This window comes from Ovis canadensis, chromosome 25 (assembly GCF_042477335.2).
Source record: "Ovis canadensis isolate MfBH-ARS-UI-01 breed Bighorn chromosome 25, ARS-UI_OviCan_v2, whole genome shotgun sequence".
NCBI classification, from domain to species: Eukaryota; Metazoa; Chordata; class Mammalia; order Artiodactyla; family Bovidae; genus Ovis; species Ovis canadensis.
This window is the reverse complement of record NC_091269.1, coordinates 57,730,934-57,757,421: the sequence shown is the minus strand read 5'-3', so window position 1 is coordinate 57,757,421 and position 26,488 is coordinate 57,730,934. Positions and strand designations below refer to the sequence as shown.

The following is a 26,488-nucleotide window of genomic DNA, read 5'->3' as shown; positions in this document are numbered from 1 at the left end:
ATGCACCTGCTCCCTGCATCATACACCTGTCCTGAGCTACTTGCTTCTCCTCCATGGACAACAGACGGAGGCTCTCAGAGGTGCTTTGGATTATCTTCACCACCATTTGAATAACCATCAACAGTCCAGAGTCAAGAAGCTCATATGCAAACCCAGATTCCTTTCTTTATTCAAAAACATTAGGGGGAGATGCTTCAGTTCAGTTCAGTTCAGTTGCTCAGTCGTGTCTGACTCTTTGCGACCCCATGGACTGCAGCACACCAGGCTTCCCTGTCCATCACCAACTCTCACAGTTTACTCAAACTCATGTCCGTTGAGTCAGAGATGCCATCTAACCACCTCATCCTCTGTTGTCCCCTTCTCCCCCTGCCTTCAATCTTTCCTAGGGTCAGGGTTTTTTCAAATGAGTCAGTTCCAGGTAGCCAAAGTATTGGAGTTTCAGCTTTAGCATCAGTCCTTCCAATGAATATTCAGGACTGATTTCCTTTAGGATGGACTGATTGGATATCCCTGGCGTCCAAGGGACTCTCAAGAGTCTCCAACACCACAGTTCAAAAACATCAATTCTTCTGTGCTCAGCTTTCTTTATAGTCCAACTCTCACATCCATACAAGACTATTGGAAAAACCATAGCTTTGACTAGATGGACATTTGTTGGCAAAGTAACGTCTCTGCTTTTTAATATGCTATCTAGGTCAGTCATAACTTTTCTTCCAAGGCGTAAGCGTCTTTTAATTTCATGGCTGCAGTCACCATCTGCAGTGATTTTGGAGCCCAGAAAATAAAGTCTGTCACTGTTTCCACTGTTTCCCCATCTATTTGCCATGAAGTGATGGGACGAGATGCCATGATCTTAGTTTTCTGAATGTTGAGCTTTAAGCCAACTTTTTCACTCTCTTCTTTCACTTTCATCAAGAGGCTCTTTAGTTCCTCTTCACTTTCTGCCATAAGGGTGGTGTCATCTGCATATTTGAAGTTATTAATATTTCTCCCAGCCATCTTGATTCCAGCTTGTGCTTCATCCAGGCTAGCATTTCTCACAATGTACTCTGCATATAAGTTAAATAAGCAGGGTGACAATATACAGCCTTGACATACTCCTTTCCCCAAATTGAACCAGTCTGTTGTTCCACACCCAGTTCTAACTATTGCTTCTTGATCTGCATTACAGATTTCTCAGAAGGCAGGTCAGGTGGTCTGTTATTCCCGTCTCTTTCAGAATTTTCCACAGTTTATTGTGATGCACACAGTCAAAGGCTTTGGCATAGTCAATAAAGCAGACGTAGGTGTTTTTCTGGAACTCTCTTGCTTTCTCAATGATCCAACAGATGTTGACAATTTGATCTCTGGTTCCTCTGCCTTTTCTAAATCCAGCTTGAACATCTGGAAGTTCACAGCTGACATATTGTTGAAGCCTGGCTTGGAGAATTTTGAGCATTACTTTGGTAGCGTGTGAGATGAGTGCAATTGTGCAGTGGTTTGAGCATTCTTTGGCATTGCCTTTCTTTGGGATTGGAATGAAAACTGACCATTTCCAGTCCAGTAGCCACTGCTGAGTTTTCCAAATTTGCTGGCATATTGAGTGCAGCACTTTCACAGCATCATCTTTTAGGATCTGAAATAGCTCAACTGGAATTCCATCACTTCCACTAGCTTTGTTCATAGTGATGCTTCCTAAGGCCCACTTGACTTCACATTCCAGGATGTCTGGCCCTAGGTGAGTGATCACACCATTATGGTTATCTGGGTCATGAAGATCTTTTTTGTATAGTTCTTCTGTGTATTCTTGCCACCTCTTCTTAACATCTTCTGGTTCTGTTAGGTTCATACCATTTCTTTTCTTTATTGTGCCCATCTTTGCATGAAAAGTTCCCTTTGTATATCTAATTTTCTTGAAGAGATTGCTCGTCTTTCCCTTTCTATTGTTTTTCTCTATTTCTTTGCGTTGATCACTGAGGAAGGCTTTCTTTTCTCTCCTTGCTATTCTTTGGAACTTTGCACTCACATGGGTGCATCTTTCCTCTCCTCCTTTGCCTTTTGCTTCTCTTCTTTTCATCTCTCTTATGAAAGCTTACGGTAAGGCCTCCTCAGACAACCGTTTTGCCTTTTTGCATTTCTTTTTCTTGGGGATGGTCTTGATCCCTGCCTCCTGTACAATGTCACAGACCTCTGTCCACAGTTCTTCAGGCACTCCCCTCTATCAGATCTAATCCCTTGAATCTGTCTGTCACTTCCACTATATAATCATAAGGGATATGATTTAGGTCATGCCTGAATGGTTTCCCTGGTGGCTCAGATGCCTGAAATGCAGGAGACCTGTGTTCAATCCCGAGTCAGGAAGATCCCCTGGAGAAGGAAATGGCAGTCTACTCCAGCATTCTTGCCTGGAAAATCCCATGGTTGGAGGAGCCTGATAGGTTACAGTCCATGGGGTCACAAATAGTTGGACATGACTAAGAGACTTCACTTTCACTTTCTTTGAATAGTCTATTGGTTTTCCCTACTTTCTTCAATTTAAGTCTGAATTTGGCAATAAGGGCAGATGCTTGGAAGGCAACAGTTGGGTGGAATTCCAGAACAGCTGCAAGCTTTGGAGGAGACATGCCTCTTCATGGGCACAGTCTCTGAGTGTGTGCCCACCATATGCCAGCTCTGAATGTCAGAGAGCAGGCACTGTTGCTGGTCTTGCCATGGTGTTTCTCTTTCCTTTTGCAGGCATTTGAGTTGGAGCCCTCAGTGTACAGCCTCCTGTGTCGCCATCATTCTTCTGTTATGACGGTCTGTCTATGTATTTCTACAGTTAAACTCTAAGCTCCTCGAGGGCAGGATTCATGTCTTATTCATCCTTTTGTCTCTCAGGCTCAGTGGCTCAGCACAGCACCTGGTTTTAGGCATTTAATGGCATTACTGAATTAATCTACAGGGAAGAAAAGTAACTTGGATAGAATGAGATCCTGGCAAGTCATGTTCCGGGCCTTGGGCCTCATGCCGCTGGGGTTTGGGAGTGAAGGATGTGGACAGTGGATCACACCTGGCTCCCACCTCAGGCGGGCCTTGTGTGGGTCCCCACAGGGTGCCCCGTGTACCCATGTTTCACATCCATGTTGTATTTTAGGACGTTCCAGGACCTGTCCAAGCAAGTGGAGATGTCTTACGGCACTGTCCGGGATTCTGCTGTGTACGAGTACTTCCGAGCCAAGGGCACCAACCCTCTGGAGCAAGACAGCACGTTTGCTGAGCTCTGGCGGACCATCAGCAAGAATGGAGGGGCTGACAACTGTGTGTCCAGTCCTTCGGAAGGCATCAGGAAGGTAGGTGGGAGCTGGCCACCCAGGCATGTGTGTGCTGTGGCAGGGGCCATAAGGCCTGTCATCCTTGCGGAAGGAGACACCCTCCTAGAGGCATCTCCTTTGAGTACCCCTGTCACCTGCAGGGTGACCCATCTTCAGCAGCCTCAATAGGCATTTTTCATAGACATGTGGGTAAAGAGGCTCACATTCTTCAGGTAGATGCCCGTTTCTGGCAAGAGATGCCAAGGGGCTGGCAGAAGGGAAACTTAAGGCCCTTCTAAGTTTCCAAAGGATCAGGGAAGGGCAGGGAGGTTAAGCCCGAGACCTGGATCTCCCTCTTCCTGGGTTCACAGGATGGTGGTACAGAGGGATCTGCCCACCCCAAGTGAGAACACTCAATAAAAGCAGATGCAGAGGACCAGGGCAGAGGGAGAGGAGGTGGGGACAGGGTTCAGGGAAGGGTGGGCACAATTTGGGACATGCTGGGAGCAGAGGTGTGCTTGGGAGGCGGTGGTCAGGACAGCAAGCCCAGCACGGAGGCTGAATGGGGGTGGGGTGGAGCTGCGGGAGCACTGCGTGAGGAGAGCCCACGCCAGAGAGGACAGGCGGGAGAGATGAACCCGCTCTGCAGAGATGGTTAGACGTTGCTAATCTATTTCAGTGAGTTTCCACAGGGACCCAAATTAATCGTGATTGTCCCATTATGCAGATGAGAATCAGACGTGGGTCACACTCCTCATTAGGTTCTCATGCCTGGGGTTCCAGACTGAGGGGTTTGGTGTTTATCCGCCCTGTGCGGCAGAACATATGAAGGTCACAGTGGGATGAAGGCAGATGTCGTAAGGATGTCTTGGGTGGTGGCACCTTCTTCTCAGTGACCCTCACGTACAGAGGCCACTTACTCTTGGTCATTGGTGAACAATACAAGAAAGATGTGCACAGCGCCCAGCACTGCTGTCTCTCTGCGTGGGCCTCTGCCCAGCCCGTCTTGCTCAGCATCTCTTCCCTTCTGTTCTCTATTCAAGCTGCCCCACCACTTCTGCAGAATCTTCACACATTCACATGCATTCACGCACACACTCGCACATGCACGCATGCACTCATCCAGCCTGCCTCAGTGTGTCTTACATTTCCCTACCGATCAATGCTACCTCTGCAGAACATTCCTACAGGCTCTCTCTCACACATAGTCACTCATACACATGCTCCCACTATACACACACAGACACACACACACTAATTCACACACACACACACACACTCATGCGCACACCTGTGTTCTACATCCCTGGTCACTTGGCAATCCCTTGGGTTTACTGTGGACTTCCCAGGTGGCACAGTTGTAAAAAATCTGCCTGCAAATGCAGGAGACACAAAAGGCACAGGTCTGATTCCTGGGTCTGGAAGATCCCCTGGATGAGGAAATGGCTACCCTCTCCAGTATTCTTGCCTGGGAAATATCATTGACAGAGGAACCTGGTGGGCTACAGTCCACGGAGTCACAAAGAGTTTGACATGGCTGAGCACGCACACACACGCCCTGGCCTTGCTGCAGAGGGCCGTGGGTATAAGGAGGAGTCTCCAGAAAGTTTCAAGGCCACTAGAGTTTACCCACCTTGCTCTTCATGATGAGAAAAGCCCTCAGTAGTTTGCCAGCCCCTGTCAAGAATGGGTCCAGGGAGAGAGGCAGAGCCTGAGACCTGCTTCAGAAGCAGCGGGGCTGGCTCCTGGCATGGTGTCTTGAGGCAGGGCTCTGCGTGATCGAGGAGTCCCTGTGGCCTGCATGCCCACAGGGCAGCCAGCTCAGGGTGGCTTCTCCCTGTCATTTAGCAGAGTTAAGCAGCAGAGAGTGTCTGGGCTCTGGAGCCTGGCACATTTGCGTGTGAATCCCCGTTCCGCAGCTCCCCGGTGCTGTTTACATTAAGCACCCCAGTCTTCTTGTCAAACCTCTAGGTGTCAAGAGAAGCCTGGTCAATTTCGCATTTAGGGGGTCTCTTTAGACACTTGAAACATTTAAAAGGACATGTTGTGGTAGATTTGGAATGTTTATATTTCATAACAAAAATAATAGAATGCAGCATAGATGTGCTAGTCCTATGCTCACGAGGTTTATTAAAACTTCTTATGTCCTCATGCACAAAGAAATACGGTGCTCTCACCTCGAGCTGCTGGGTCTCCTTTCATGCCTGACAGTGGATCTTTGTGGCTGTAGGTGACCTCATTTGCGGATAATGAATACAAAGTTGATTTAAGGCCTTTTATAAATGTAAGACTTGAGCCAAATGGCCTTTGAGTTTCCCTTCTCTGCTTTCTTTGTCTCTCGTGGAGAGCCAATACCCCCATCCAAACTGGATGCTTATGAAGATTCATTGCAACAAGGCTACAAAAAGAACTTCTAAAAGAAAAGACACAGCTTTTGACTTCATCAAACTTCCGTTTATTACAAGACACTTTATAAAGAAAATATAAAGGCAAGTCACACACTGGGAGTGAATATTTACAATGCATGGAACCCATATAGGATTAATATCCTAAATGGATAGCACATGAAAACCTTTTACAAATGAATAAGGAAAGTTCAAACAATTTAATAGAAAAATGAGCAAAAGACTTGTACAGGACTTTCACAGAAGAGGTATCACGTATGGCCAGCAATCATGTGAAGAGATGTTCAAAGTCATTAGTGTTTCCAGAAAATGAAAATCAAGACCGTAAAGATAATATCACTTTATATCAATTAGACTTGCCCCAAAGGAGAGGTGGTGGAGAAGACTGAGTAACAGGTGGTTAATTGCTGGTGGGGGTGTACTCAGTACTGCCACTTTGAAAACCAATTGTCATTCTCTTAGAAAATGGAGTTTTTCATACCCGCTGACCCAGCAATTCCACCCCTATGTGTCCATCCCAAACAAACCTCTGTAGCACCTCAGACAAAAGATAGGCTGTGGTAGCATTGCTTATAGAGCCAGGATTCTGGAAGCAGTCCGAATGAGCATTAACAAGTTTAGAAATAAGTAAGACCTGCAGGGAAATGACTAAACCACAGCTGCATGCAATAGTGTGGGTGAATCTTAATAAATTCTGTAGAAGAGAGTGAGAGTGACCGCTGCTCAGCTGTGTCTGACGCTGTGCGACCCCACGGAATGTAGTTGCCCCTGTCCGTGGAATTATCTGGCCCAGAATACTGGAGCAGGCAGCCGTTCCTTTCTCCAGGGGATCTTCCCAACCGAGGGATCGAACCTAGGTCTCTTGCACTGCAGGTGGATTCTTTACCAGCTGAGCTACTAGGGAAGCCCAAAAGAAAAATATTAAAGGCAATTTCACATGGGTAAACTGATAGAAAATAAGTCAACATAGCAACCTCTTCAGTTCAGTTCAGTTGCTCAGTCATGTCTGACTCTTTGCAACCCCATGATCTGCAGCATGCCAGGCCTCCCTGTCCATCACCAACCCTCGGAGTCCACCCAAACTCATGTCCATTGAGTCGGTGATGCCATCCAGCCATCTCATCCTCGGTCATCCCCTTCTCCTCCTGCCCCCAATCCCTCCCAGCATCAGAGTCTTTTCCAATGAGTCAACTCTTCGCATCAGGTGGCCAAAGTATTGGAGTTTCAGCTTCAACATTAGTCCTTCCAATGAACACCCAGAACTGATCTCCTTTAGGATATACTGGTTGGATCTCCTTGCAGTCCAAGGGACTCTCAAGAGTCTTCTCCAAAACCACAGTTCAAAAGCATCAATTCTTTGGTGCTCAGCCTTCTTTATACTCCAACTCTCACATCCATACATGACCACTGGAAAAACCATAGCCTTGATTAGATGGACCTTTGTTGGCAAAGTAATATCTTTCTTTTTAATATGCTATCTAGGTCGGTCATAACTTTCCTTCCAAGCAGTAAGCGTCTTTTATTTCATGGCTGCAATCACCATCTGCAGGGATTTTGGAGCCCCCCAAAATAAAGTCAGCCACTGTTTCCACTGTTTATCCATCTATTTGCCATGAAGTGATGGGACTGGATGCCATGATCTTAGTTTTCTGAATGTTGAGCTTTAAGCCAACTTTTTCACTCTTCTCTTTCACTTTCATGAAGAGGCTCTTTAGTTTCTCTTCACTTTCTGCCATAAGAGTGGTGTCATCTGCATAGCTGAGGTGATTGATATTTCTCCCAGTAATCTTGATTCCAGCTTGTGCTTCCTCCAACCCAGTGTTTCTCATGATGTACTCTGCATATAAGTTAAATAAGCAGGGTGACAATATACAGCCTTGATGTACTCCTTTCCTGATTTGGAATCAGTCTGTTGTTCCATGTGCAGTTTTAACTGTTGCTTCCTGACCTGCATATAGGTTTCTCAAGAGGCAGGTCAGGTGGTCTGATATTCCCATCTCTTTCAGAATTTTCCACAGTTTATTGTGATCCACACAATCAAAGGCTCTGGTGTACTCAATAAAGCAGAAGTAGATGTTTTTCTGGAACTCTCTTGCTTTTTCAATGATCCAGCGGATGTTGGCAATTTGATCTCTGGTTCCTCTGCCTTCTCTAAACCCAGCTTGAACATCTGGAAGTTCATGATTCACATATTGCTGAAGCCTGGCTTGGAGAATTTTGAGCATTACTTTACTAGCATGTGAGATGAGTGCAATTGTGTGGTAGTTTGAGCATTCTTTGGCATAATGTATAAAACACAGGCATACATATATCCAAAGTAAGGGTAAAATGTAAGACTCAGGGTAGTGGTTACTACACATCGGAAAGTCAGAGCAAGACGAAAGAGAGAAGTATATTATTGGATGGAAGTCTGGGTCAGTGTTAGCTGTACAGTCACAGGTTTTTTGTTTTTATCTTTTATTTCTCATTATGAACCAAAGTTTGTGATTATTCTCATTCTTTGCACCTACCTATATTTTTGGATAAATAATTCCAGGCTGGCCAGGCAGAGTTTGGCTCCCAGACCACGCCAGCTCCCTTCTCTCCTAGCAGGCACCCAGGTACATGCCTCCTCTCACTCCTGGAGTACATGAAGAAGGCAGACACCACCAGTGAAGCCCTCTGGAGCACAATAAATCTGGAAATGGGTCCTCAGAGAAGCATCTTCCCATCATCCTATTTATATCATTCTCTGGTGATATTTAGGGTCTTACTCATGAATAAAATAATGTTAAAGAATAAGTGGTGGAAAATGCAAATAAGAGATTCTTTATAAATGCCGAAAGCTTCATGGTACAGAATCTAATCTTTTTCCAATACAGAGTTGCTTTTATGATGCCTTCCTTTTATTAACCCCAAGCCAGCCTTGGAGGTCACAAATCTCCCTCTTGCATTTGGATCTTTAAGGAAAACAAACAAACAAACAAACAAACAATCTGTCAGCCCTAGGCAAATGTTAAGGGTTTTATAGCTGGTGTCATATAAGTGAGTGTATAGTACTGTCAGAAAGTAGAGTGCACTGCATTTTTTTATTGCAAGGAGCAAGGAGTGTTCAGATTCGTTCTCAAACCCTCCTTCTACAAGTGCCTGTTTGGGTGGCTACTGTGCCTACATGCTTATCTGAAACTTTTTCTGTCTCCTGCCCTTGTGGAACTGCCCTTACCCCCCCCAGCCTATGGCTGCAAATGCCTTGTGAATCCCTGGCAGACTAGACTAGGTAGGATTATGCCCTGAGTGAGGGTCATATCTTGAATCTAGAAACTGTAAGGAAAAATCCAGCATCCTGGGAAATATGAGTATGGTCTTGGTATTCAGGGAGGTGGGACTTCTCCAAATCCCAGACAGAACTTGCTTGGGTGCTGCCTGGCAAAGATGAGGACTGGATGCCCCCAAGGAATAACAGAGAAAACTGTCTTCGCAAAAGGAGGATGCTCCCACTTCTAATTTCAAGTTACTCATTGGTGACCTGGGTCCATTTCCAGAGAGTGCTTGGTAGTGGAACAATGTCTAATTGCTGCTAAAGTCAAGGAGCTTGATACTGTGAGTAACCTCAGAGAGCTGCTATTATTTTTTTCCTTGGGAGTGCTGCAGCTTTTAATGACTTGAAACCAATTTAGGTGGGAAATTGCTTAGCAAGAGGTGATCACTTTTGCACAGTATCAGAACCAGAGAAAGGAATTATGTCATGGTTGCCCCCGCTACTGTGACCTATTCTTTCATGCCAGCCATCACTCAGATAAGGAGGAGGCAGCCCTTTCTGGGCCCTGGTGAAGAGAGCAGAAAGCAATTTGGAAGGGGAGAGAAGTTCTGTTTATGTATTGAAAGCCTACCGTGTGCAGTTTTCAGAGCAAACCTGCCTGGCGCCCATTAATTCTCAATAAATACTGGATTGTCCCTGAATGAGTCATCTGTTTGTTGTTGGACTGACCAGAAACACATAAATCGGCAGTGTAGTTGGCGCCATCAGTGAGCAGGTTACCCTCTGTGAATTCCCTGATGGGCGGGAAGAGGGAAATAGCTTTAGAGTTGCTTTCAGGCCCGCCTGTTAGGAAAGAGATTCTGTTGATCCTTAGTGAGCAGAGAAGAGACGGCTTTCATTTCCCTCAGCCACCTGCACAAACTATGATCCATGGGCTGAATCTGGCCTATCACTTGCTTTTACAAATAAAGTTTTATTGGAACACACACTCGGTTGTTTACACAGACTCTGTGGCTGCTTTTTTGCTACTTAAGTACAGCTGAGTAGTTGTGGCCATATGGTCTCCAAAGCCTAAAATAGTTATTATCTGGCCTTTTATAGAAAACGTTTTGAGGCTCCCTAGTCCAAAGCAATGGGTGCTCCAGGGATATTTCCTAAAGGCTAATGTCATCTGATAGCTCATAGACATGTCCAGTAGCTCATCATCTAAGCTCTGTATCATCTGAGAATGCTTGAGCACACTGAGTAGGTAGTCCTCCTCTGCCTTTCCACCATCTAACAGCACGTAGGCACCTAGTTCCATACCACCTAGTAGCATACAGGCTGTGTCCTTTCTTGTCCTTTTCAGGCCTAACTCTGGTGGCACACAGACTTCACCCTCACTACCCTGGACCCAGCCTCACTCCTGGCCTGGCCTAATTCCCCCCTGAAATCTGTTGAGCAGTCTCTATGTACCAGGCACTCTGATCTACATATATTATTCTTTTCATCCTAAACAGAACTACTTGATGGTCATTATCTCCGTCATGGAGAAATGGGACTGACCCTCAGGGAGATTAAGTGGCTTGTTCAAGGTCACACAGATGTGAGTAAGCCACAGTACAGTAATATCTCGCTCCAACTTTGCCTCTTGCCACAGGGTTACATCGCCATTTCCATAACCAACGTGTCTGCACCCTCCTTGCCTACTGTTCGCTTCTGCTTCTATTTCCCTTCCTCTTTTACACCAAAGCAGCAAGATATATGGCTGGCTCCCATGTTTAAAAGCCTTACCTCTCTTTCCATGTGACATAGCAGAGGTTATTTAGGTCTGCAATTGTATCTTTTGATTTCCCAATTATTAAAAATATCAATTAGAGAAACTCTGGGATGCAGAATGGAGCTGGCAAGTGGTTTGAATTTATATGATAATAACTATGTCACATGAAATCAGACTTTAAATGTTGTTGGCGGGACTTTATTTTTCTTGAGCCTGATCAGCTCTCTCAAGTAACATCCAGCCATAACAGTTTCTGTGCAGTGCCAGGGCTGACCCAAGCTGCCAATTTATTAAGACTTGTCATAAATCAGACCTAATATTTAATAACATTGTCAAATAGAATATAGTTTAATAGTTTAAATGTCAATCTTCACAGCTCACTGGGCTCTTTGAATAAATAGACAAGTAGCCAGTTTCAAACCCTGTGGCTGGAGACAGTAATTTTCTAAGGGATGTTACTGTGGAGTCGAGCAATCGTAACAGAAGGTGGTTTTTTTCCACTCAGTAAATATCGCTGAGGTCATAAAGTGTGAATGCAAATACAGGAAGAAAACGGGCTCACAAATCTTATTTATTTCCACACTGATCTAATGCTTGCCCTGGCGCCAGATTGCGTGTGGGTATCACCCATCAACACCTCCCTTTCTTTCTTTCCTGGGGCTCTCTGCTTTGTGACAGGGGATGCTCTCATTGTGTACACTCCCCACTGCGTGCCAGGGACCATACCTTATGCAGAAAAGTACTACAGTCTTCCACGGGAGGATCAGGAATTTTGATGCCCCACATTTGGAAGGAGAGACGTGAGGAAGCATTCTGGTTCCATGACATAGTAGATGTCCTTATGGAGGAGCAGGAAGAGGCTTATCTGGGATGACACTTCTTTGTGTTTGGGAGATGCTGGGTTCAATGATCAGGAAGATTTTGTCTAGTCAGTGAAAGGGACCATTGATGCAGGTCTGACCCCATTCCCTGCCGCGCTGCCCCCTCCCACCCCTGCCACCTGCAACGAAAAGGGCTGATACAAACTAGGCAGCCCTGTACAGTGGGAACCAGCAACTCTGTTAGCAGCGGTAGGCCTTGTGGGCAAGCCCCAAGACACACGTTCTGTCCGTTTCCTGCTTCCAAGTCAATGCAGACTGGGGATTCCAGATGCCTCATCCTCTCAGACACTCACATTGGATGATCATCCATCTCTGTTCTTTTGCGCTTGTTCAAAAGGTGCTATATCCTTTTTGCAAGTTCAATGATCTCTTTGTCCATTTATTTGCTAATTCATCTATTCAAGACATGTGATTTGAATAGTTTCCACCCAAGAGCTTGGAGATGTGAATTTAAGTTCCACTTTCCACCAGATTTAATCGGTGGCTTTGGTCAAGAGAATCCACCTCTCTGGGCTACCTGTGAGACCAAGACAAGCCTGCCCAGGTTAGTTGTGTTTACCAGTGCAGAAGTGGTTCCACTCTGGTACAGTGTCCAGTGTGGACTCCGGTGGTACAGCTGACATTGAGTAGATTTCAGCAAATTGCCTTAGCACTTTCTGTATATTAGAAAAAGAGCATGATAAAAATATGAAGACAAACAGCACTTAGTCTTTTTATGAGGTATAATTGACAAACAATAAAACTCACGTACATTAAGTGTTTATTTCATGGGTTTAGACTAATGTATACAACTGCGTAATCACCACTCCAAAACAAGATATAGTCATCCTTCAGTATCTGAGGGGGATGTGTTCCAGGACACTGCAGATACCAAAATTCATGGATATTCAAGTCCCTTATATAAAATGGGTAGTATTTGCATATAACTGCAAGCATCCTGCTGTATGCTTTAAATAATCATCAGTCATTATAAGGTTACTTGCAATACCTAATACAATGTAAATGCTATGTAAATAGTTGTAAATACAATGTAAATGAAATGCAAATCAGTGCCAACAAGCAACAAATTCAAGTTTTTCTTTTTGGGATTTTCTGGAATTGTTTTTTTTATATTTTTCATCCTACACAGTGGTTAAATTCACAGTGCGGAACCCACAGATACAGAGGGCCAAATGTGTAGAACATTTCCATCATCTTCAAAAGTTTTCTCATGTTACTTTCTAGAAATGTCTCCCCCTGACCTCAACAGCAACCAGTATGAATTTCTGGTGGGCTTCCCATGTGGCGCTAGTGGTAAAGAACCAGCCTGCCAATGCAGGAGACACAAGAGACATGGGTTCCATTCCTGGGTCGGGAAGATCCCCTGGAGTAGGAAATGACTACCCGCTTCAGCCTGGCCTAGAAAATCCCATGGGCAGAGGAGCCTGGCAGGCTACAGTCCATGGGGTTCAATGAGTTGGACACAGCTGTGTGACTGAGGACATGAGGCACTTGATGAATTTCTGGTGCGCGAGTGCTTGTTCAGTCATTCAGTCGTGTCTGCCTCTTTGTGACCCCATGGACTGTAGCCAGCCAGGCTCTTCTGTCCATGGGATTTTCCAGGCAAGAATACTGGAGTGGAGCGCCATTTCCTCCAGGGGATCGTCTGACCCAGGGGTCAAACCATGTCTCCTGCATGGTGGGAGGATTCGTTACCACTGAGCCACCTGGGAAGCCACAGATTATATTTACATGTTCTTGTACCATTTATTTAAAATACTTATATTTAATTAACAAATGACTAGATGCTTTGATTGAAAATCAACTGGGCATATGTGTTGGTCTGTTATTAGATTCTAGATTCTCTCTTCTGTTGCCCTGATCTATTCTTATGCTAATAAAAAGTCTTAATCACTATAGCTTTATAATAATTCTTTAAATCAGTCTGTGCTTTCAACTAAGAATATTTGGAGAGTTCTAGAACTTTTGCACTTCCATTTAAATTTTATAATCATCTTGTCAGTTTCCTTAAGAAAACTTGAGATTTTTAATAGCTATTACATTGAATCTATAGATACTTGGAAGGAAAGTTATAACCTTACACTGTTGAGTTTTTAAATATGTAAACATAGTTTTTCCTTTTAAAACATCAACTTTTGATATTATTGACTTTTCTCAGTTGTTTTATCTTATTGATTCAGATTTTTGGTAATTTTTTTTCTTGTGTCTGTGCTTGTTACTGAAAGGTATGCATGGGGGTGTCTGGCTGCTCATCACTCAAAAGCCAGTAAACAGGCCACGTTGGTGGAAAGGAAAGTTTGCTTTATCTCTGATGCTGGCAACTGGCAGGGGGGAGGGTGGCAGACATCTGTCCAAAGGCCGACTCCCCCACCCCTGGGAAGCAGGGGGTGAGAGCTTTTATAGACAGAGTGGGGAGCGGGCTACATGTAGAAACGGCACAGTCATCTCTAACAGTCATCTTCAAATTGGTCATCAGTGGCCTGACTGGCATCATCTTGGTTGTTTAGATACAGTTCATCGTCAGTTTCGGGTCCGTTTGTTCCCATTTGTTTGTGGTCGGTTCTCGGAACTGTGGCAGCTCGTGTCCTGGGTCCGGTGTGGCTATCGTGTGCTTAACTTCTCCGCCTGGTGTTCTGGTATCCATAAGACGGCTCACGAGATGTGGCTCAGAATATTATCTACAGCTCTTGAGAAGGAACTGAAGGTCCTTACTATTCTTTATGACCACATCACTATGATTTAGTCTCCTTTGACTGTTTCCTTTGTTTCAGCATTTCTCACTTCTCTGATTAAACTTATATTTTGACTAAAGTTTTCCGCCGGCAAAAGGCAGGCAGAGGACAGGGTGGAGAGGCAAGGACCATATGGTCCTGCTCCGCTTCATGCTCAGACATTCAGTCGTGTCTGACTCTTTGGGACCATGGACTGTAGCCTGCCAGGCTTCTTTGTCCACGGGATTCTCCAGGCAAGAATACTGGAGTGGGTTGCCATTTCCTCCTCCAGGGGATTTTCCTGACCTGGGGATTGAGCCCGCATCTCCTGCATGTCCTCGGCATTGCCGGTGTATTCTTTTACTACTGAGCCACCAGGGAAGCCCAGTACAAGTATTTAAAGCTATACATTTCCCTCTAAGCACTGTTTTAGCTGAATTCCATGAACTTTTATATGCTGTGTTTTCATTAGCATCGAGTTCAGAACATAAGGCATTGGACTTAGCTGTTGCTTTTTTTCCCCAAGGTATCCCTATTGAGTTCTGAAGGATAAAAAAAACAGCTGTGATTTAGTGTGGAAAAGGGTAGGAGAACAGAAATGAAATATTTATTCTGCTTAGTGAGGTTAGGAAAGCTTCCTAAGGTAGTCCTGTCATGTACCTACATATTACAATCCAGACTCCTCAATTCCTTTTCAGTTTTGAAAACACAAATGTGAGAATGTGAGAGAAAACTGACAAGCAGGAAATAAAATACATAGAAAAAGTAAGGGAAACCAGAGAGGCAGAAAGGAGAGTGGAATACCATGAGAACAAAACCCATTTTTATTTCTGCTAAATGTATAGTTTCCTTGTAGGAGAATGCCGGCAGTGGGATTTTCGTTGTTTAACAGTTGCTATCTGCAGAACCCCTTCTCTGGGTCTCCGGCAGAGTTCTGGGTGTCTTGATCTTGTAATACAGTTGAGCCTTCCTCACATGATTTAAATCTGTGAAGTGAAAGTGTTAGTTGCTCAGTCATGACCGACTCTTTGCAACCCCCTGGACTGTAGCCCACCAGGTTCCTCTATCCATGGAATTTTCCAGGCAAGAATACTGGAGTGGGTAGCCATTCTCTTCTCCAGGGGATCTTCTCAACCCAGGGATCGAACCCAGATCTCCCGCATTGCAGGAGGATTCTTTACCAGCTGAGCCACAAGGGAAGCCCCTTTAAATCTGTGGTCCAACCCAATTCCAAGGGCACTTAGATGAAATATCCCCCAATCCATGCCAACGTTTAAAATAAGAGGTTTTGAAAGGAAATATTAGATTATACATTTATAATTTGAAAATATATGTCATTTAAATATCACCATTTTTAAAATGTTAGAATATTTCTAAAAATAAACAGAAAAGAACCAATCAAATGTATATTTTTCAACCACCTAAACAAGACTCTAGGAACTCTTGTATTTCTGGGAAGTCTTTTTAAATCTCTGTAAATATTTTGGATAATTATGATGTTAGAGAAAATATATTTTATCCTGCACTTTCTAACACTGTTGTAAAACTTTAAAAACCATTTTAGTGGCTACTTAATATTTCATCAAATATATGTAAAATTAAACATTTCCTTCTTGAGTATTATTTGGGTCTATTACAATTTTTCACAAATTACAAATAACACTATAATGAGCACCTTATTGCCTAATGGTTGTTCAGTTACTATATTTATTTCCTGAAGTCAAATTCGCAGAAGTAGAAGCATGGTGTCAAGAAAGGATATAAACATTGAAAGCTCTCAACAAAATATTACTGAGTATTGCCAGAAGCACAGCTTTGAATAAATTACATTCTATCTTGGGGATCAAAAGAATACAGGCTTCAGTGGTTTTTTTTTTTTTCCCCATTAAATCCTTGTGGATTTATCTTTAGTAGGAAAAGTCTTTTTATAAATTGGTATTTTTCTACTTTTCTAAAATCCTTTATTGTGATTTATAAAAATGTCTTTCTTTCTCTTCATATAGGTATATATGTATTTTGACTTTATTTTGCTTTATTGCTCTGGGGACTGAATGGAAAAGAAATCACTTTTTCTTCAACTCACTTTTTCCTTGGCCTACATTAGACAAAATTCATGACTTTTGGTTCATTCGAGGAAACTGAATAGATGGTTAGATACCTACCTTTGTTTTATTAATCAGAATTGATGTACATAAAACATGAGTACGCAGTGGTTGCTCTTTAAACATTCGAGTTTTTCATTCATTCATTCATTACCCTTGCCTGGAGAATCCCTTGGATGGAGGAGCCTGGAAGGCTGCAGTCCATGGGGTCGCTAAGAGTCGGATACGACTGAGCATCTTCACTTTCACTTTTCACTTTCATGTGTTGGAGAAGGAAATGGCAACCCACTCCAGTGTTCTTGCCTGGAGAATCCCAGGGACGGGCGAGCCTGGTGGGCTGCCATCTATGGGGTCGCACAGAGTCGGATACGACTGAAGTGACTTAGCAGCAGCAACTCATTTAGTAGTGCTGAGCTCAGTTAATATGTAAGAGTGTGGCTGATGCTTTCCTCTTTAAACTGAGTTAGCTTTAACAAAGGCTCGTTTAGTATGGTATGTTATTTCAAAAAATGTGTTTCCTTTCTCACTTTACCCAGAGTTTTCCTTCCTTCCTTTGGGGCCTTGCATCAGTGTTTGAACAATCAGAAGGTTAATTTAATAGTAATGACTACCATTAAAGAGGCCTGGGATGGATCAAGGGTGGGAATTGAAGTTTTTTCCAGGCATTAAATTAGCTGAACTGACTTCTAGACAACTTGTTTATTAATTAGGAAACTAGGGTTTAAAGAGGGCAAGGGACCTTCTGAAAATCAAGTTTGAGTCAATATCGAACCCAGGCTTTGAGCTCAGTACTTTTCTCACTCTAGCTCCTGCGTGACACGCTGCAAAATATGGAGGTGATGCATGGTCAGAATGAAGCCTCAGCTCCTACTTCCACTTACCTAGTGTCTTCATCACAGGAAACCTGAGCGGTTTCTTCCCCTCTCGCCTGCTCTGCACACCCAGGATCCTCCTGCTTGGAAAGTCTTCCCTTTCCTTGTTGGCCAGGCTGACTCTTGGTTATCTCCCTGGCCTCAGCAGGAGCATTTGCTCTTCCTGACCCCCAATGAAGCTCCTTCTTTCTCAGGGCAGGGTCAGGGGCTCCCCAACACCCTGTGCCTCCCAGAGTCCAGGCGCATCAGATGCCGCCCCATCTTCAGAGCCCTGCTCTGTCGCATGCTGTCTGGACTCTGAGCCTCCATTGCGTCAGGCCTGTCTCTTACTTATGTGTTGTCCTAGGGCCTAGTTAGTGGTAGGTGCAGCGGCAACACATGTGGGCATCCAAATGCTTTATCGTTTTAAAAATCAACAAAATAAATAATCAGTAAGTGAAAAACAAATGACAGTATTTGGAAATACACCCATGGGCATCTTTCTTCAAGAAGAAAGAGCAGGACTGCTGGGATCTAGTTGCAGGGAGAGCAAAAAGGGGTGAGGAAGGGTGAGGAGGGCAGGTGTTCAGTCGGTCTCCTGAAGCAGGTTTCCATACGATTGACTGAGTTGTCCCCTCATAATGCCCTGCCGCTTAATTTTGTTTGATGATGATTGGTTTGGGATAATACAGTGCAAAGATTGAGGAAAGCCCCCTCTGTGCCTCCTTTATAAAATTACTTTGCTTTGGATTTTGAACATTGCCAAGCAAATCTTGTTATGAAATCTTCAATTACTTTCTTTTGCGATTTTTATAATTTGGTAGGGTAAGCTCTGGAATCAAACCAATATCTGCGCCATCATGCTAAGGCTGATTATTTTCAATCCTCATTAGAAGGGTGGGAGGCTGTTCACTCCCCCTAAACCTGATTTTATTCTTCAGATTTCCTCTGCCCCGTAATTTGCTTTGTACCCAGGTCTCATACACTTCACCTTAGTGCTAGCTGTAATGTGGGCTGATTCCATTCTATGTGTTCCACTGAATATTATGGCTTTGCGTTTTATGACTTAAGTTTTTGTATGTTGAACTGAATTGTTTTGTTTTTTGATTACATTAAAATCCAGAAGCAGTAGCTGGTGAGAACAGTTTTGATTTATTGTGTCAGTCAAATTGTTGGCAGTTTTTGTTTACCTTATCTTTATTTCCATTTTCTTGGTATAATGTTGTTTGTCCAAGAACAAAGAAAGAGAAGAGGGGAGGGAAAATAACATTTATTAAGAAATTACTATGTGTGATATTATGTTCATACACTTTGTTTTCACCATTGAGGGCATCTTGTGATATTTCCATTTTGAAAATAAGAAATGTAAAACTCAGAGTTTAAACAATTTGCCTGAAGATTATTGCACTCTTTCTACCTCCATGTATTTACATATATAACAGAATATTACTCAGCCATAAAAAGAATGAAATATTGCCACTTACAGCAATATGGAGGGACCCAGAGAATATTATGTGCAGTGAAATAAGTCAGAGAGACACAAGTGCTGTATGATATCATTTATGTGCAATGTCTAAAAAAATACAAATGAATATGTGTGCAATACTGAAATAGATTCACAGACATAAACAAACACGGTCGCCAAAGGGGAGAAAGAGTCGGGGAGGGACAAATTAGGAGTATGGGATTAACAGGTACAAACTACCATCATAAAATAGGTAAGCAACAAGGATTTACTGTAGAGTATAGGGACTATGCCAATTACCCCCGATATCTTGTAATAACCTACAATGGAATATAATCTTCAAAAACCAAACAAAGGACGAACTCACGATGCTGTACACTCAAAACTCACAACATTGCAAATCGACTATTCTTCAGTTTAAAAAACAAAATAAAAACACAACAAAAAACCTTTTGGGGTATAAGCAGTTGTTTCCACTGTGAGGGGAACCTCTCATGGAGTCTCTTTACTCTCTGACATAGAGATCCTTAGATTGGCTTTGAACCTTAAATTTAAAAATTTTAGCGTGTGAGTGTGTGTGTGTGTGTGTGTGTGTGTGTGTGTGTGTGTGTGTGATACACATAAACAGAAGTGGGCAAGGAGAGGCAGAGAAATGAGAGGTGGATTAACTCAAATCAGGAAGAGTGATAACAGTAAGAGCTCAGAAAAGCATGCCTCCCAAGGCTCAGACAGAGGAAACAGGAGTGGCGAGGAGCCTGGTAAAGGGCACTCTCAGCAGTGAAATTTGGTATTTCTGATATTTGAAGAATCTTCACATGGAAGGAGTCGGGAAGGGAAGCTTTCCCTGCAGCCCCGGTCTCAGACCTCAGTTGGTGATGTGGGGATGTGATGAGCAGGCATTGCTGCCCTTTGGAGTGAGTGCTCAGTGTCCCTGGACCATGCAGTTGTCCTCTGTCGGGGCCGTGCCCCTGCAAGCCCCTCTAGTGGTTCATCTTTCTGATTCTTTGACTTTACAAAGCTGTACCTCCTGATAGGCAGAGCTTAGAGCTGGTTCTGTGAGGGAGGGGAGTCCATTTGGATCTTCTCACTCAGGACGTGACCTCTTCTGTGGCTCCTCAAAGTGTGAGAGGCTGTTGTGAGAGCCTTTCTCTCTCTCTCTCCCTCAAGGCTGACATTTTAGCAAAGGCCATAAAGGAATCCTTGCCTACAAATGGGATTAGAGAATGAGACAGCTCTTCAACATAAGCCCCGCAGGGATGGTCTCTGAACCAATTAAAGGATAGTTTTTAATATGAATCGTGATCACATACAATTTTACTGCTTCCCTCCTCGTCCTTTATAGTCTGAGTTGCCAGTTCCCAAAGACCCTTTATGGCTAAAGAAACACCAAGATGTGACTGCAGACAGCATACAGGCTGGCCTCAGGGGCAGCTTCATGAAATCTCACTGGCACTTTGTCTCAGTGGAGTCAAGTGCTCAGTTAAGACCACATAGCATCCAGGGAAGAGTGTGGGGTCTGAGTTAACGAGAACTGGGTTTGTGCCAGAGATGAGATCTTGGCTAAGTTAACTTACTCCTGAGCAAAGTTATCTCATCTGAAAAAAGCAGGAATAATAATACTGGGTCTTCCCAGATTTATTGTAAAGTCCAGAGGTGATGTGAATGGATGAGTACAATGCCTTGTAGAGTGAATTTTAACATAGTAGTTTCCCAGGGGTGTTCTTTGGGCCTTTAGCATCAGCCTCATCCAGGAACATGTAGAAATGAAATTCATGGTCCCTACTTTAGACCTAATGAATCAGAAGCTGGAGAAAGGATGTTGAGGGGAGGCTAATCATCTATGTTTGAACATGCCTTTGAGGGGATCCTCAGGCCCTCTCAAGTCTGAGAACATATGCTTGAATGAACAGTACTTACTGGCATGATTGTTATTTTAATAATATCAGTATTTGACTTATTCTTGAATCTTAGGAAGTGACTCTTAGCCAGAAGCCAAGGCGACCACTGATACTCTCCATGAAATCAGCCTCTGAAGGACTCTGCGGGAGAAAGAAGGGTGGAGGGCAGACTGGGAGGGGCAGACAGCACATAGCCAGTGCAGCCTGCGTCAAGTACCCAGGCTTCTCAGATTCTAGGAGTCATGCCTTCAGATTCTGCATTTACCACTTTACACATGTTTATTGAGCACCAGCTGTGTGCCAGACATTGTGCTAGGGCAGTGAAAAGGACACGCATGGCCAAGGGGCTCACATCCTTCCGTGTGTGTGTGTGTGTGTGTGTGTGTGTTCATGCCTGTGTGCACACAGGGAGTATTTCAAGGCCCTGTCTCAGGGCTTCTTCATGGGATGTTTGACCTCAGGGATGCCTGTTCTCTGCGCTGCGTGGGTTCATGCATTCTTGGGTTGCTTCCCTTTCCTCCATGGGCCTTTCTTATTCTGTATTCTTGTCTCTTCCTAATCTGTTCAATATCTAAGCAAACCAAATTACTTTCTTTAGATAATTCTTAATCTTTCCCATGGAATAACTCAGATTGTTGTTTACCATGGTGTTGGGACAATTTAAAGTTTTGACAAACCACTGAAAATCGATGTGTCCCTTTGGCCTGCTGAGAAGGTTGTTTACGACCCCAGTTTTGCTGATGGCGTACAGCTTCAGACTTCTGAAGAAGGAGCTATTGATTCTTCCAAATTAGGGCTTTTCTTTTTTCCTTGGTACCAAACCAGCTTCTCCTCCCTGGGAGATGTGAGAAACCTTCTCCCACTGAGACAGTACTTGGTTCACTAAGATTCTTTCTGCCTAGAGTGCTTAAGGCCCTAAATGGGAAAACAGCTATAAAGCTTCCATAAGGTCAGGTGCTGAAGGTGGACATCATGAGCAAAGTTTGTCCAGAATCTGGCAATCTGATAGGAGCCAGCTGCTCAGGGAGCTCTAGATGCCTCTCTGGGGCTCCTGATGTTGAGCTTTTGATGTGGATAAGGGAAGGCCACTTGTGGCCAAGGAGACCTGGGAGGATGCTGTGCCAGAGGGGCTGGTTCTATAGTCTTGAGCAGTCTTCTCTGAGTCTCGATTTCCTCGAGAAATGGGCACAGTTTGTACTGTGGAAGTTTATCCTGAACTATTTTAGAAGAGAATGGATGGGAAGGCATCAAGTAGAATGATTTTTTGGAAGAAGATGTAAAGTGTGACTTTCCTTTAATGTTTGCTTTTAGTGATCTTGGTCTCAACCCTGTGTGATTCCCTCTTCCATTTTGGGCCCTTGCTCAAGACCCTGCTGCTGCTGCTGCTAAGTCGCTTCAGTCGTGTCCGACTCTGTGCGACCCCATGGACTGCAGCCTACCAGGCTCCTCCGTCCATGGGATTTTCCAGGCAAGAGTGAGCCATAATATTCTTTTCCTTCTTAAACCTACTCTCAAGAGAAGATCAGAAATTCATTTCACTGAGGTTTCTATCATTGGATCCCAATTTTAGCACACATCAGGGTCACCTGGAGAGATTATTAAGACAGATTGGTGGTCCCCACTCCTAGGGTCTTTTATTCAGTGGGTCTGGAATAGAGTCTGGGAATTTACATTTCTCTGGTGATGCTGAAGCTCTTGGTCTAGGGAACACTCTCTGAGAACCACTGGTCTGTATTATAAACTTGGAGGATGTTAAAGCTGGAGAAGATCGTAAGGACTGTCTGGATTCATTTTCCAGTTTTACAAAATGATAGTGAGTTAGTAAGATTGTGACCCCATCTTACAGGTTTTCTAATTTGCCAGGCTGGTGACCGAGGACAATTTCAAATGTTATTTTCCCCGAGGCAACTGCATTTAATGAGAGTCCAAACTTTAAGTTGTAAGGATGATGCCGGTGATGATTTTCGTGATCACAAGGATAGTGTCTTATTGTTCAAGTTCCTTTGCCTCAGACACTTTCTGTGCTGTCTCTTTGTGTGAGAAGGTGGGGATTGCTACTCCTGTCTCCTGGACGAGGTGACTCAGGCAAAGAGGGTTCAGGGGCCTGGCCAAGGACACTGGAAAAAAGGCCTGCTCTGCTCATCTCCAGACCCTTGCTCTCACCCACGTACCATGCCACGCTTTCTATGAAAAGGAGTTGAAGATTCTCTAAAGGAAGTTGAGGAATCCAAGAGAAGGTAATGTTAGGCTGAGAGCATTGATGGCCTGAGAAAGGACTTGGCGTTCTCTCCACCTCTAGCTCTGCTCCTGACTCTTCTGTGTCACTCTAGAACACAGGAGTGCAAGAAGCGGGAAGGCAGTCATTGGCAGAAATCATTTTGCAGACCTCCTGCCTAGCCATCAGAAGCTGTTTTCTGCTGCGATTGCCCTGGGGTGGCTCTGCCATCTTGGTCCCCTCACCCAGGTAAGGGGCAGCCTCACTCGACCGACCACCAAGACAAAACCTCAGGGCCCAGGCCTGTGCTCGTGGCCACACACACACGCACACGCAAGACGCCTCCCCACCTGGTGCTCTTGCTGCCCCTTGCGTCACGTTATCTCATTGTCAGTTCCATCCTGTTCACTCTGGTCTGAAGCCAAGAGCTGAATTGACTTTGTACCGTGTGGACACTTTAGGAAAGCGGCCATGGCATGAATCGTGGGAGAACCCAGCTGCCGTCTCCTCCCACCCCACCCCTCCTCTCCACTGGGCCTGCCCTCCTTTGCCTGTTGGTTCTGCTCCAGGGCTGGTCCAGGAGAAGGGTCATTATCTTTCTCTCCTTGGGTAACAGGTTTCCTTGCAGCCTCCTGACGAGGCATGGGAACACTTCCTAGGGTCCCGCTGAGTGTCTGCCTTACCTTTTCACATCATTTTGGAGGCCTCTTCCTTCTGTGCTGAGAGACCATCGAGATGTCTCCAGCTGAAGGTCTCCTTTCTCTAAACTCCATTTGGTCTCTAGGTGCTGAACTCTCTATCTGAGTTCAGCTCTCTGCTGCTTCCCTAGGGTCTGTGGTGCTCACGCGCACACTCGTGTGTGCACACAAGCTTCCACACGTGCATATGTTCATGCACAGACATCCTCACGGGCACACACACACCCCACACACACCCCACACAGAGCATGCTGCTGACTTAGCCAAGGCGGAGGAATGATTGGCAGGAGGGGTGGAGGTGGGAGGAAAGATGAGTTAATGACAGTCGATGGACTGATCGTCAACCTCGAGCTGGGGGCGGCCAGAGGAGAAGGAGGAGCTTGTGTTGGTTCCTCTCTGTGTGCCAGGCACAGTGCACTGCCTCCTGTAATTTCATCCTCAGAGTAGTCCTCTAGGAAGTGATTGGCAGCCCCAGGTCTATAGGTGCGCCAGGCTTCCCATGTGGCTCAGATGGTAGAATCCACCTGCAGTGCAAGAAACCTGGGTTCGATCCCTGGGTCAGGAAGATCCCCTGGAGGAGGGCTTGGCAATCCAGTCCAGTATTCTTGCCTGGGAAACACCATGGACAGGGAAGCCTGGTGGGCTTCAGTCCATGTTGTTGCATAGAACTGGACATGACTGAACAGCTAACACACACACACGGTAGGTTCACTAAAGAGCCAGGATGTGCCTTCATCCAGATCCTGCTCTTTTCACTGCCCTGTGCTCTATGATGGAGGCCGGATCACTAAAATGACCCTCTTCAGCAGCTGGAACCACAAAAGAAATGTTCACTGGGCTGCAGAAAGCATCAGGCACCGGAGACTAAAAGAAACCAGCAGAAGTCACCCATGATGGCATGACCCAAAGACAGTGTTTGATACTTGGTTTTGATTCTCCATAAAGATGAAGGTGAAAGAGGAGAGTGAAAAAAACTGAGGTTCAGAGATGTTAAGCATCTTATTGGCACTCACACAGCCAGCAAAAGTGGAGTTGGTGTTCGTATCCATACGGTTGGAGTCCAGAACCCGAGCTGGTTCTTCTTCCCCATGGGTAGTTGTTCCTCCTAGCAGGGTATGTTCTTTTAAAACAGCATAGTAACGGTAACATAATATTCCATCACCTAACACATCATTTACCTAGCTGATTCTCAATTGTTGAGCATTTAAATTGTTTCCAATTCTTGCTAGTTTAAACAGTGCCCTGAGACTCCTTGTACAAACATCTTTTCTGAAACTAATTCCTTTGAGTGAATCCCTAGGGGTAGATTTGCTACATATGCACATTTTAAAAGCATTTGACTCACCCCACCGCATTGCCGTTTCAGAAATATGCAGCCACATTCCTACAAGCAGACTGTAAAATTGTGCTTTTCTCCGTAGATGGTCTAGATTTTACTGTTGCCCCTTGTGATCTGGCCTAGTGCATAATAATGGATCACTGTAGCCAGGATTCAGGCTCCCTGTGGCGATGTGTTGTCATTTTGTGACATGACCGTAGGAGCTAAAATTTGGGATGCCGAGCTCTGCTCTGCGAGGGTCAAGGGTGTCACTGGACGGTTACTGCCCATGAGTCTGCATAAGCTTTCCAAGGCGTCCCTCGCACCCTAACACCCGCATCCGCGGACGGCACAGGCTCCTGTGTCCTACCTCACAGCTGTCAGCCATGCCACGAACCACCTCTAAAGCTGGAGGAAGACAGTTCCTGGGGCCAGAGAAACCCATGCTCTGCTCTCTGCCCTGCTCGGATGTGTAAATGGAGGACTGGGGAAACTGCTATGGTACCTGATCCTCTGAGCACTTCCCAGGGCAATGCTGCTGGTGATAGAACCCACAGGAATGGCAATGACAGCCTTTCTCCTGGCTCTACTACTCACTATCTGGATTCATTTGGGACAAGTCATTTCATTTTCCTGAGTCTCAGTTTCCTCATCTGTAAAATGGGTTCATGTTCAGCTCCTCCGAATTATACCATGGAAAAGGAATCAGGTTTCTGACAACCCAGCATCCAGCAGGTACTTCATAGCGACCCTGGACCTGGCAATGCAGATCCCTGATTTCCTTTAGCACTTCTTTTTTGAGAGCATTTGTGTTTGATGTTTGTAGCACCTACATTCTTGTTTGGGGCGGATAATGGGTTTGCTTGTCCCTTTCCAAATGCAGTTAGGATGGAGTAGAAGAGTGCTGTGAAGTTCTTGCCTGCAAGGCTGTTGTCTCGGAAAGTTTGTGCCCCAAGTGAGTTCTGCGAAGGGCCGAATCAGTGGTGCAATGAAGGGCGATGTAGTCTCATTTTATTTCCAGTGTGCAGCCTTGGAGATGAGTCAGCCAATATCCCAGCTCACTTGTGGCTCTGTATATGGTGCCCAACCTTCCTCCAGCAAAATAGGCTGATCATGCTCCTGCAAATGTAGGGAGGATGCTCTACTCACTGGGGTCAGATGGCCCCACGGTCTGGGTCCCTGTTCATTTGTAGCAGTGCACCAGTGTGTGGGTGGAGGAAGCGGCTTCAGGGATGCTCTTGGATCCTCTTTGCTAAGATGCTTCCCAAGAGACAAACTGGGGGCGGTCTGTGTACCTGCTGCTGTCCTGGCATCCTGGGAATGAATGCCCAGATGCCCTTGACTTTCTCCAGTGTCAAAGCTGTTCTCTCCTCTTTTCCTCAGAGTCCTCACATCTGTTCTTGTGTGTGTGAGCCAAATGCCTTTTCTTTTTCCTGTAGGGAAAGAAAAGACTGAAATGAAGCCAAATGTTTAGATGCAGGCCAGGAACATAAGGGAGACTTGCCCAGGTGTTTGGGTCATGTCAGGGAGCCGGTGGCCAAGAAGCTGGAGAGCTCTGGCAGACCCTTGTATCCTGTGGACAGGCAAAGGCGCCTCTGGGAACACACAGGACAATGGAGACAGAATCGGGTGCCTGTGTAGTGTGTGATAGCGTAGACTGTGTCACAAGGTTAAA

General features: G+C 44.9%; 1 protein-coding gene across 1 annotated transcript in view; it reads left to right on the top strand.

The window, feature by feature from the left end:
- Positions 1-26,488, top strand: part of GRID1 (glutamate ionotropic receptor delta type subunit 1) — a 686,487-nt gene that overhangs the window by 639,328 nt on the left and 20,671 nt on the right. Inside the window, exon 13 of the mRNA XM_069572268.1 lies at positions 3,116-3,311. Coding sequence (XP_069428369.1) covers positions 3,116-3,311 — 196 coding nt within the window. The remainder of the gene's footprint in view (positions 1-3,115; positions 3,312-26,488) is intronic.